The sequence below is a fragment of the Lathamus discolor genome, chromosome 5, assembly GCF_037157495.1.
Source record: "Lathamus discolor isolate bLatDis1 chromosome 5, bLatDis1.hap1, whole genome shotgun sequence".
NCBI lineage: Eukaryota > Metazoa > Chordata > Aves > Psittaciformes > Psittacidae > Lathamus > Lathamus discolor.
The window spans coordinates 78,822,706-78,835,165 of NC_088888.1; the positions used below are offsets into that span (position 1 = coordinate 78,822,706).

The following is a 12,460-nucleotide window of genomic DNA, read 5'->3' on the forward strand; positions in this document are numbered from 1 at the left end:
AGAAACAGACACTGCTTTTTTTTAAGACTTCGTCACTCTTGTCTTACCACTCCAGCCCCCCAGGCTAGAAGTGTGTGTGTTGCAGGGGTTTGCCCAACTCCAGCATTCTGGCACCTGTTGCACGCTGCTTAGTTGCAAGTCAATGAAGTACAAGGCTGGGACACCTGAAAAAAAAAAAAAGAGGGAAGATTTGTGGGAACTTTATTTAGTTCTTTAAGGAAAAGAAAATTATTTTAATTGACTTAAATATTCTGATTTCCTGCATTATTGACCTTGAAAACTGTGAATGATCAGTAGACAGCATGCATTTGAAAACTGGATTAATATTTTTGATTATTTGCCTTGCTCTTCAAGTTCAGGGAAGCAGAGGTAAGTTCATATATTAAATGCTTATATGAATTTACATTGTTTATGGTGAAAAAAAAAAAGTAAGTTGAAATATCAGGCTATTCTCATATTACAAAATTCTTTGTTTGGAGTTTGGAATTTTGACAATTCAGCTGGAGACAGCACAGTTACTGACACTGCTCTAAAGTTGGAAAAGAAACACTAGCAAGAGTTCTTATGTGTGTTTCCCAGGCTTTACAATCTCTGTATGACATGCCATTTAGTTTTGATTTATCTGCACATGTTCTGTTATGAAAAAATAAAATTTCAGAAACAATTGTAGGAAAGGGGTATAATAGCTAAAAAAAAATCTCAGTGCTGCAGTTGTTAAAGACAGTCTGTTATCCTTGAAACAAAGAGAAAGCATATCTTTGTATTTACTAGCCATTGTCAGAAACATCTAAAACTTTTATATATACAAATTTTGGAGGAATCAAACATACTGGCAAATACAGAAAAAATGCAATACCATTAAGGATTACTGTAGCTATAATTGTAAAATTATTTGCAAGAAAACAAATATAGACAGCTCATGTACTTAGCACAACAGCTAACTGCTGCTCCTTTTAACAGTAAAAAGTTCACAGTAATTTTAAACCTTCTTTAACAACAAAAACCAAAATATGACAGTGTGAGGTTTGCCTGTTCAGTTCCATATGCAGTACGTTTAGAGCCTCGGGGAACATATTTAATTTTGGGAGAGGTTTCTTACTAACTTTTCCATCTATGCTTTGATACTTACATAATCGAATTCAAAGTCAACATTACAGCTGCCTTATGCTTGCCCAAGTCAATGACCTCCTATTTGATGTCAATCTCACTCATTAATTAAATGCAAAGAATGTAAAGTAATAAAAATGAAGTCTCCCCAATGGCATTTGAATATTTGTTAAAGAGATGGTGTGAAACAAAACACGATCTGCTGTCAATAATACTTGGAAATTTTTATTTACACTTTTTTTTTTTTTGGTCCTGCTTTTCTTTGCACAGATTTCTTTAAAGAAAAAATAAAGAACGCAGTTCTTTTATCTCACTGAAATGATGTAAATCTTCCCTAGTGGACAATTGCAGTGCTGAAAAAATCTTTGGGAAAAAGTCATGTGTTAATTAACACTAGGTTTATATTCTGCTGCTCTTTGAGTTTACTTTTTAATTCTATGTAAATAGTGTCACTTAACCATTAATGGTATTTTGGAAATGTGACAAAAAAAGTGAGAGAATGAGCAACAGTCCATATCTGACAAGAAGAAAAGTTATATCAAAGTGCATTTTTGCATTTAAGTTGCCTATTCTATGATGGAAAGGGCTAGAATGAATTCCAGGTAAATTGTGCATGCTTGATGGTATCATTACAGTCCACATTTATAATTATGATCTGAGAATGAGATAATGTAAAAAGTGGGGTCACACAGTTTCAACCATTGTACAGTATGGCTCAATGTTACAATTAATTTCCCATAAAAGACTTCAGCAAAATCGTGGGAGGCTATACTGATAGAGAGGAATACAGAACTGTGTGCTATCTTCCTAAGAGTTGTAGTAGAAGGTTTGGTGTATAGAATGTTTTCAGCTCTAAGGAAACAATGACCAATAATAAGCTTCACATAACATCTTGCTTGCATACCAGCGTTGGAATTTTCTCATTTTTCATAGCTTTCGGGGTAAAAAGATTTTTTTTCCATACATGCAGGTAAATGATAATTGGAAAAAAATCCCACCTGTTTTATAAAGTACATATGGTAGGCATAAATGTATAATAATTAACTTTTATTGCCACCCAGTCATGACATATATAATACTTTAAAATTATGTTTTCCCAAGTATATGCACACACATCTCAAAAGACTTAATGCTTATATTTAACTTCTTTACTAGAGAAAGGATGCTGCCATTTGGAGGCTGTCCAGGAGCACCTCCAATTCCACAGTAAACAAACAGGAAACTGTAGGAAACCCAATAAAGTCTTTAGAGATAGAGTGTTTACCCTTGGCCATGACTAGTGCCAGAATCCAGGATATTACTTCAGGACTTGAACTCAGGTCTTTGCTACTGTCCTGACACCAATTGTCTCTAAAAATGGGAAAGGAAATTGAGGGGATAAAATCTTTGCAATAGCAAAAAATCTATGCACAAAATAAGACACTAGAGTAATTTTTAACTGTTGAATTCTAAACCACTGAAACCCCAGACCGACTAGCAAAGTACAGAGAAACTCTGAACTCCCCAAAACATACACTGTTGCTGGGTAGATCTTAGCACTTTATACTGAAAATTTAAGGGAGCCAGAGACTGTTCAAGGCTGTTTAGTGTTATTTTTTATTCAGCAAGCAAATATCTGCTATTTACTCAGCCATCCTTGAGGACACAAAGGCTTTGTGTGTGCTCTATGAAATCATTTTAATTCATTCTGACTTACCCCTTCCCGCTCAGCTGTTCCAAATCAACACTTAAGTGCTGAAGATGTTCATTATTATAATTGCACTTGAAAAAACGGTTAAGCAAATTTTTGCCAAAAGGAAAGGGAAGTCAAAGAATATAAAGCTTCAAAAATTAAAGAAAAAAAAAAAAAAAGAAGACATCTGCTTTTTGAACTAAGATAACTTTCTACTTTCATCCATACAATAAGAACTACTAAGTTAAAGTTATCTTTCCTGGTTGTGAAAATTAAACTGTGAAAACTCTTTTTCCCTTTCTCAAAATGTAACACTGCATAGTATGCGGGGCTTAATCTTATCTATTTTCTGGCTAAAATCCAAACTTGAATAAAAATACTAGAATATTGTTGCTGAACCTTAAAGATTAACTCCAGACATAATCACATCCATACCATAATGATTAGTGAACTGAGTATGAATGAACAGTTAGATATGTGGGATTTTTTCTCTGAAAACAGCTGTGGTCAAAATGACCATTATTAACAGGGTTTTCCCTGTTGTCATCATATTTGAATGCAGTTACCTCAATAAGCCTATTCTGCACTGCAGCATTTTGACTCACACCATCAAAATTGTTGAAATGTTAATATATACAGCAAAATATCACTGGAACTTGAACTTTCGTTGTCTCACTGACTTTCTCAAAGTATCAAGATTGCAGATCTTGATTAAGACTGATTAGAAAATGACCAGCAGAGGTGCTCAAGTGTTTCATCATGGCCGATTGGACACATCCCTCCAAAAACTATGCTAAAAAAGTAAAGCATTTTTTTGTATCCTTTGGTGTAAACCATATCAGATAATAGAACAGCATTTCAGGTCAAATGCTTCTAAGATGGCCAAGGAAATATGAATAGATACATTTCATATGTCGACATTAAAACCAGTCATTCGCCAGTACTGTTTATAGCCTGGGTCATGGACCTTAAGAGACTGTTACAGGATTTAGATGTTGGCATGAAACCATAGATGGCTTTTGATATTTTTTATGAATTCCAGCAGCAGAAGTTAGTAGAGCTGATGAATAACAAGGAAGATTCTTGACCAGAATTTGCACTTACCTGCCTGAAAGAGATGAGATACTAAGTTAACAGTAACTAAATTCTTCATCTTCCATAAATGTTTAAAAGACACACATTCCCATCGAGAAGCAGGATTTATGAAAACCAGCCACTTTCCCAAAATCTCAAGAAGGAAAATCTATTGGTACAGGTCTAAGTGAAAGCAAGAACAAAGTCTTTAAAAGGCTGACAATTACAGAACTTATCTTTTAACCAGAAGCCTGGAGCTCTCCTCTTGTATCATAGAGAGCTTGACCACAGCTTGTGAACAAGTGCAGGTGACATTTTGTCATGCTAAATCCAAGCAAGAGAAACAAGGATCAGATGTATTTTGTCTTCAGTACAAGTTCCCACTGTACAGGCAGTGCCTAGCACCTCCCTGACATGTAAGACAATGCCATGTCATGCGCAATACAATATATTAGTAGGTACACGAAAGGTTCTGTAGTGTGTAGACACCATCTTTGAGGTATTCATGCAGGAAGTCTGCTAGTGAACACTGGTCAGCTGAACATCGTCTTCCCAGCTGTGTCCTGGACCTGGCCCCCATAGCTCTTTGGCACAGTCAGATACCCAGGCTTCATTCCATGGGTGACGTTGCTATTTAGTGACATTTAAGAATGTCATTCACACAAGCCAAAGTACCAAACAGGACTACGAACCTTATCATTGTCAATATTCATTTGAGGAATTAAAATTAATTACTTTTAATATAAATGCCTTAGGCTTCTTCCTCTCTTTTAGGAACATGGGCACTCTTCCCTGGTCACTGTTCATCTTCTTCCGAAGCTAGGTATCAATGTCAGCTCCTTATCTTTCAGCAAAACATCCCCACAGTAGTGGATACTGCTATTTTTCCCCAGCAGTTCACTGGCTAAGTACACTAAACCTGGAGTGTCGTGGTTTAAACCCAACCACAAGCCTCTTTCACTCACTTCACCCCCTTCTTGCCCTTCCCCTGCTCCTGGAGGGACGGAGAGGAGAATCAAAAAGAATGCAACTCCCACAGGTTGAGATAAGAACAGTTTAGTAACTAAGGTATAACACAAACCACTGCTGCTACCACCAATAATAATAATGATAAAGGAAATAACAAGAGGAAAGAATACAACACCTCAACACCAGCCGACCAATAACTCACCCCACTCCCCCCAGCCGAGCACTGACCGATACTTCTTCCAACCCTGCAGTACCCTAGCCCTTCCGGGTAACTCTCCGTTACATCCTGGGCATGACGTGCTGTGGTATGGAATACCTCTTTGGTCAGTTTGGGTCAGGTGCCCTGTCTCTGCTTCCTCCCAGCCTCCCCTCCTCCCTGGCAGAGCATGAGGCTCAGAAAGTCCTTGGCCAGACCAAACGTTTGAGCAGCAACTGAAAACATCGGCGCTATCAGCACTGTTCCCAGGCCAAAAGATCAAAACACAGCACTGCACCAGCTACTAAGAAGGAGAAAAATAACTGCTACTGCTGAACCCAGGACATGAAGAAGTGAGATCCAAATATAGTTCTCTGCTGTGCCTCAGCTACCACAATTAGTTCCCATGTAAGACCTATTACCCATCGGAATGCAGTAACTGCTGGGGCAGAGCCTCCTCAATAATTCCTCTCAAAGTTCTTCCAATGTGTATATCAAGTAGTTAAAGGGTATACTGGACCAAAATATAAGTACAGGCAAGACATATAACCTTGTGTTTAAGAGCACTGACCTCTCAGAGACATGAGCAGATTAATTATTAGTATTAATTTTTCTGATATGGGATTCCATACTTTACAGTTCTTTAAGTTGTGAGCCTTCATGGTTGTGAAAACAAGCTTGAAAATACACACACAGTCAGAGCTACAGTGTCTGACAAAACACTGGCAAAGCAGCCCTTGACATCAGCAAGAGTGTAAGGGCTGGGCCTTTAGTTCCACATCTGCCTGGGAGGATAAAACTTGCTGCATGTTTCTCTAGGAGAAGATGGGTGCTGCTCCTAGTACTCATGGAGGATTTAGGCTGCATTTGGTGATAAAGCCATGCTATATTTTAATCTGTCCCTGTTCATCTGAGCCCCTTCAACAGTTTTGTCCTGATGTCACTTTGAATTTTGTTGCTGAAACCTTCAGTTACCATATTTTAAATTCTTCTCTTTGTATACAATGACATCTTAGTTTCCTAAGGTCAAATGAAACCAAATGTGTACTTCCAAATTAATGCTGTAGGTAAATGTTGCTACACTGAGATTGCTGAAAAAAACCCCAAAAAACCCAGAATAAAATTGGAGGCTGCTCAAAACTGATACTATCAACAGCTATTAGTGAATAAAGCTGTGTAGAAAAGCATCCTCTACAGTTATACAAAAAAATAGTATGAATACAAGTTTCTTGTTCCTGTGTTTATAAAAGGAAAATAAACAAACAAACCCAACAACAAAACACTGGCCTATTATTTGAATGGCTTTAAACTCTTTTTTTCTAGAATCCAGTTAAATATTGATGTAATTTCCCTTTTCACAATGCAGATTATTAAAACCACTTAGGAACTGCCTCTTTTTTAATCTGTTTCTCCTCACTTGGTTTTATTTTTTTTTTTAGTGAGGGTATAAAATTTAATAATGCAGGTCTCAAGAGACAGAGGGGTGAGGCCTAGGCTAATTCTAACGATTTTAGATTTTTCATTTGAGAGATCAGTACCATTTACCTGTCTGAAAACAAAACCCGAGGAACAATACCATGTGCTTGAGAGACCTGTATGAACATCAAAGCACTTTGATTAGGCCCTATATGAATAAGAATGTTATATCATATTTGGGAAATTACTTTGTCATATTTTGAAAATCTTTTGCTGTATTTGTCTATGTTCAGGCCCAGAGGTCAGGAACTCCAAATTTTAATAATGGCTGACAGTGACCCTGTAGATCACCTTGGTAGAACAATATCAACCTTTTTCCTCAAGTATGCCACCTAGAAAATGGGGTGAATGATGAAAATTCTTTCATGTGAGAATAAAGTACAGTTGCAGCTTTGTTTAGTACACCTTGGAGACTAAGCTAAATTGCAGTAAATTGTTATCACTCTTACAATTATCTGCCCTAGAACTGTCAAAGCAAACTGAAAATCTCAGACAAACTTTTGAAAGGTAAAACTGAGAGAGTCACCTTTGTGAAACAGCAGACTTAAATGAAAAGTCAAATTGGACAGGGTAAACACTAAATGTATTAACGGCATATGTCTGAGAAAAAAGAAGAACAAAATTACAAAAATTATTTAAGTAAAACAGCCCAGTATTACTGGATTTTTTTAATTATTTTTTTTTTACATGATCAAGTGATGTACCCTGTAAAATTTGCACCACTCCAGTTTACTCAGTTACTGTGTTGCATGGTAAAGAGAAAAGGGATCAGCTAAAATTAATAGGTTCAATTTCATAACAGCACAAGTCTTTTTAGATATTTTTTTCCCCTAACCCAGGACACTGAAAACAAAGCATCTGAAAAGTTGCAGATGGATGCATACTACAGGAAATTACGTGGCTGAGCCCTCTGACAGTCTTAAGTAAAGAATTCTCAGTTCAGAATTTATACAGGCGCAGGGGAAAGCACGGGACTGAAGAATTATGAACAAATATTGTTCATACCAGAAGACAGGTTTTTTATTCACATTCAGCAAATATTAGGAAGTTTTGGACACTCATGTGGAGAGAGGGGCTGATGATTTCTCCAATTCAAATTTTGCTTAAGTTTAGTAAAAGGGTGATTTCAAGAATCAGTGTTACCTAAAGTTTACTCTAGCAAGCGAAATTTACTAACCACAAGATATAAATTAAACCTATTACAATAAGTATACCTAAGCAACAGATCCTTCACACACATACACGAAAAGAAAAAAGAAAACATGGAAATTTAAAGGAAAGAATGAAAAGAGAAAGAAATTATACCTACCCTGAATGGGCTAGCAGAACAGTGACAACTGGAAGCAGAGAATGCATGGTCACCTTCTCAGATTAAAAAGCCCAACAGTGAACCTATCATATCAGAGTTTGAAATCATTGCTACAATCATTTGAGAAGAATCTCCTTTGTCAGTGTTGTGAATAGTACAATTCTTAATTCAAGTTAAGAACTTAGGGGTAAATCCTGGGGAAGAAGCAAATCCTGCAAGAAAGGCCTCTGCTTCACGCGAATGCTACCAAAGAGCTTAGTGACAAAATCCTCTGCCCCAGTTGGTCAGCCTGCCTGGGCAGCTGATCCATCGCAGTTAATATATCTTGTAAAAGGTAACAGACTCACAACTGCCTATTTTCCATTGAAATTTTTGGTATTTTCTGCTAGAGGATTTCAGGAATCTGCTTTGAAATTTCAATAGCATTTGGATCTTCCTCTCGCATCCCACGTCTCATTCAAATAATTAATGTCTAACTGATTCAATGTTTGACCACTTGTGGTTTCTGATGAATCCAGAGCCCTGTTTTCACAGGGGAAATTCCTTTTATGCAATCTATATTGATGGTTCATGATCTGACATTACTGTGGAAAAATTACTTCCATTTCACTTAATGGCAAACACTATATGACTACATCATTTGAAATTACCTTGCAACAACTAAACAGTATAGTTGCACAGGTTGCTGCCTTCAACATGCTTTACAAAGCATTAACAACCACCTGTTGCCTTCATTGCATAACCCCATCTTTCATATAAGATTTATCATAATCAAGCAGTCAACTTTTTTCCATACTAGAGTACCAACTATCTCATAATAAATATATGATTTCTACACAGTAAGGATTAGGTGTTCATTTTGAAGTTAAATAAGAACTGAAACATGTATATATACATACACATATGAATACGGATATACATGGTAGAGCTTTTCTCATTCTTTACTCCAAGCGCTATCATTTTTCTAACAGCATGCCTTTCATGCTTTTCAATTATTTTTCTCTTCATCTGCCCACTTTTCTTTAAACATTTAACACAGTTCCAGATTACCAAGATAAAGTGTTTTCACATTCCTTATTTTCTCCTGATTTGCCTAAGAACATGATAATTAGTGTGTTAGATGCAGCATAACATTCCTTCTTTTCCAGCAAACTAATAATTTATTTTTATAGCATTACTGCCACAGTGTTATTTCCCTTTATTCTTCTTTTACAAGTTTTTAAACCATTCTTCAAAGCAATTTTTTCAATTCATCATTCAGATACACATATTCTGTGTCTTTCTTTCATTTTCTGCCTTAAAGTTTTCCAATTATCTGCAAATTTTACACTTTTCTTTCAAAACAGATCTTTCAAAATATCTTTTATTCTGTTTATTTTTTCTTTATTTTTCTTCTGTAATAACTACATCAAATGTATGAAAATGCAACCCACCAAAAGTATTTCCAAATTAACTTTAACATCTTTATTAATATGTATGCAAAATGTTGGAAGATAATCTCAAAGATACTAATTGCTCATCACATGATCCTGCAAAATGCTATAGTCCAGCTCATTTAAACGTGTACCTGAGATGCTACTTTTATCATCGAATTTTTTACATTATATTTAGCTGCTATATCATGTAATACTGCATCACAAACACTTTGGAAGTGAACAAAATAAGTCCTGAATTTTTAAGTGCCTTTTAAGATGGGGGCTCCTATGCTTGAGGCTATTTTGACATCCTAGAAGCGTTTGCATTTTTTGTAACCGAATAGATCCATAAGCAAAACTTAAGCCTAGATCTTCAATTCCCACTCACTGTTTTCAATTTTTTCTACTGTAGCTGTTCCACTTTACCAAAATAGTTAGAGATTTATTGAGATACACCACCAATCATCGAGTGGCAAAGAAACATAATTGCAGTCTACTCTGATAAATATTCTAGTCTATATGGGGGAAGGAGAGAGAAGTGCACTGTGGAGCAAAAAAGGGAGACTGGAAGCAGCTTCTTGTTTCCCAAAAGGCAATAAAACTTCTGTTCAGCTCTTAAAAATAAAGTGTTTCAGGGTCCAGTTCTTGGGATGGGTTCATGTCCATGAACCTGATGTGAATGGAGATGTGCTTTGAAGCCCAAAGGAAAGATAAGAATATCTTAAAAGGGTGCAGATTTAAGGTACAACTATTTCTCATTTTACTTACCTGCTAGCATAGACACCTTTTTTATACTGTAAGTTGACACAGATATGTTTCACTGTCCCCAAGCTCCAGACTGTTAGTTATCACTGTACTGTAAATTTCCCTACAAGGTGACATGCTCACAGATGAGGTGCTGCAGCATGAAGTTCAAGCACTTGACTATCCTTTGCAGATCTAACCCAAAGTCACTTTGGAAAACAAAATTTAGGGCTTCTGAAAAATTTTACCCTGTGTGTCCTGTAATCATGTGTTGAGATATAAGGAAATTAGATACCAGGTCTCTTGAGTTCCAGTTCCCCCATGTGATTACAGGACATTTCTCCTCAGCATAACAATTCAGTCAAGACACTGACACCAATATAATGTAACAAAAAGAACACTCAGGTTCTTGACAGTTTCCAGACGTGGTCTTGCATTGGATACCTGCTGCCTATGCAATATATGTTTATGTACATGATTGCTTTTCTTCTTTTCCAGAAGTCCCTAATAAACTAAATCGTGGCGCAGCCAAACCTCTTGCAGAGGCCTCAGGGTCAGAAAAAACAGAAAGAACAACAAAGAGGTCCAGAATATCAACCATAAGGCGGATATTTGACATGGCAAAGCACCGAACAAAGAGGTCATCCTTTTTCTCAACTGGTGTGAAAGTTTGTCCGCAAGAATCAGTGAAGCAGATTTTGGCAAGTCACCAAGCTTACTATAGATTAAGAGGTAAGATGATGATTGCAGCATATACTTCTTTCTTGAAAGTATTTCTTTTTTAATTGCGGAAACAACAATTTTCCAGAATCTTGTTCTCTTGCTCCAGGCAATGTACGTGCTATTTGATTTATGCTTTATACTTACACAGACAATCAAATGTTTCCTGTACATCAGCATCATCCAAGGCAGACAGTTACCAGACCAGAACAAACAATGCACTCAAAAGACTAATGAACTTAGTGCAACTGCATAGTGTTCTAGCATGGCAGAACATGAAGACCAAATTATGCTTGCACTACTGTGTAAAGATGTACCAGCTTTCTCAAAAGTACAGCAGATACCATCATTGCTACTCAGAATTAACCCCGCCAGCTCAAGACAAGTGATGAAACTATTCATCAGTCATTGCATAAATAAGTTGGTGTATATGTAGTTAAGATTAAGTCCATGGCAGTGTTGGTATGGTACAAACACTGAGATAATTGCCAGGAGTTCAAAGACCTCAGTCTTAATTTTAAAATGTCTAGAATGTTTTTCTGAACTTTCCCAATTAATTCACTCCCTCTCCAGCCCTTTCTTTACTTCTCTTGACTGTAGAAAGCCTATAGAACTACCAGTCCAATTCAGTCCCTAGAGAGCAAAGTGAAAATAGGCCCATGTTTTTCATGTTTCCTCTCTTTCTCCCTCTACCTCTCCCAGTCTTTCATTCTGTGGTTATTCCAATTTGTATTAGAAAAATGCATATTTCTGTGCTGCAGCTAGATGGTCCAATGTTAATTCTAAAATCCAGTCAGCACTTCTAGGATGCAAGCATCTAAGGCAACATCTCTCTAAATCAACTAGCATATTCCTTAAATCAACTTTGTTTACCTATTTGACCTCCATGTTGGTCTCCAACCAATGCAAGTTAACATGTATCTAACTTGTCTGCTCCTCAGTTCTCTTTCAGGGAACCAGCTAGTTCCCTCTAATATAAAACCCAGATGGAGAGGTGCAAAAATTTTCCTCCAGCAGCCACTCACTATAGGCAGAACAGACAAAATACACCAATGTCTCTATCCGTTCCTATAGATACAAACACATTTGGTATCCATTGTGGGAGCGAATTCCAACTCAAATAGACAGAATTCTGAAATGTGTTAAAGAGGCTGATCCAAGAAGCCTTTCTTAAACAGTAATCAATCCTCAAAGTTTCTAAAACTCACTGGTCACATCCCCAAAAGTAAGTTATCCTGGGAAAGGCTGGTATCATTGACCTGAACTCAAAGAACTGCAACTATGACATTTTAATTTAAAAACTGATGATGACAGTACTACCACCTTTCTGGAGAGCAACCCATCATCTGGAATATTGTGCTCTCTCAATCTTGTAGTGCAAGCAGGTTTAAACTTACCCTTCCTCTTTCTCAGCAGTGTCTCACACTCACAAAATTCTCTGCATAGGCATCATCCAGTTCTGAAGCTGAAGCTGGAGTACTTCCCCAAAAGCATAAAAGAGAACAGATGACTGCAGCTGAATAATTTGTCCACTCATTCAGAAAAAGGTGTTACTGCTCCCCTGAACCGCTGCACATTTTCCATTACAATGTCTTCTGTTAAAAACTCAAAAAAAAAAAATCTTTCCTTCAAGAAAAGATCCAAACCTAAGCCTTCTGTCCTCCCAGCTGAGCATGTCAATTGATGAAAGTGGTAAATGAAAAAAGTAGAAGTGACAGTGTGGTGATGCAAGCATTATCTGTGAAGCTGTAATGACAGTACAAGCCTTCATGAAAAGA

General features: G+C 36.9%; 1 protein-coding gene across 1 annotated transcript in view; it reads left to right on the forward strand.

Annotated features, from left to right (window-relative positions):
- The first annotated feature begins 302 nt into the window (after positions 1–302).
- The window catches only part of IMPG1 (interphotoreceptor matrix proteoglycan 1), a 60,546-nt gene continuing 48,388 nt past the window's right edge, over positions 303–12,460 (forward strand). Inside the window, exons 1-2 of the mRNA XM_065681394.1 lie at positions 303–369; positions 10,461–10,694. Of these exons, the coding sequence (XP_065537466.1) occupies positions 303–369; positions 10,461–10,694 (301 nt within the window). The remainder of the gene's footprint in view (positions 370–10,460; positions 10,695–12,460) is intronic.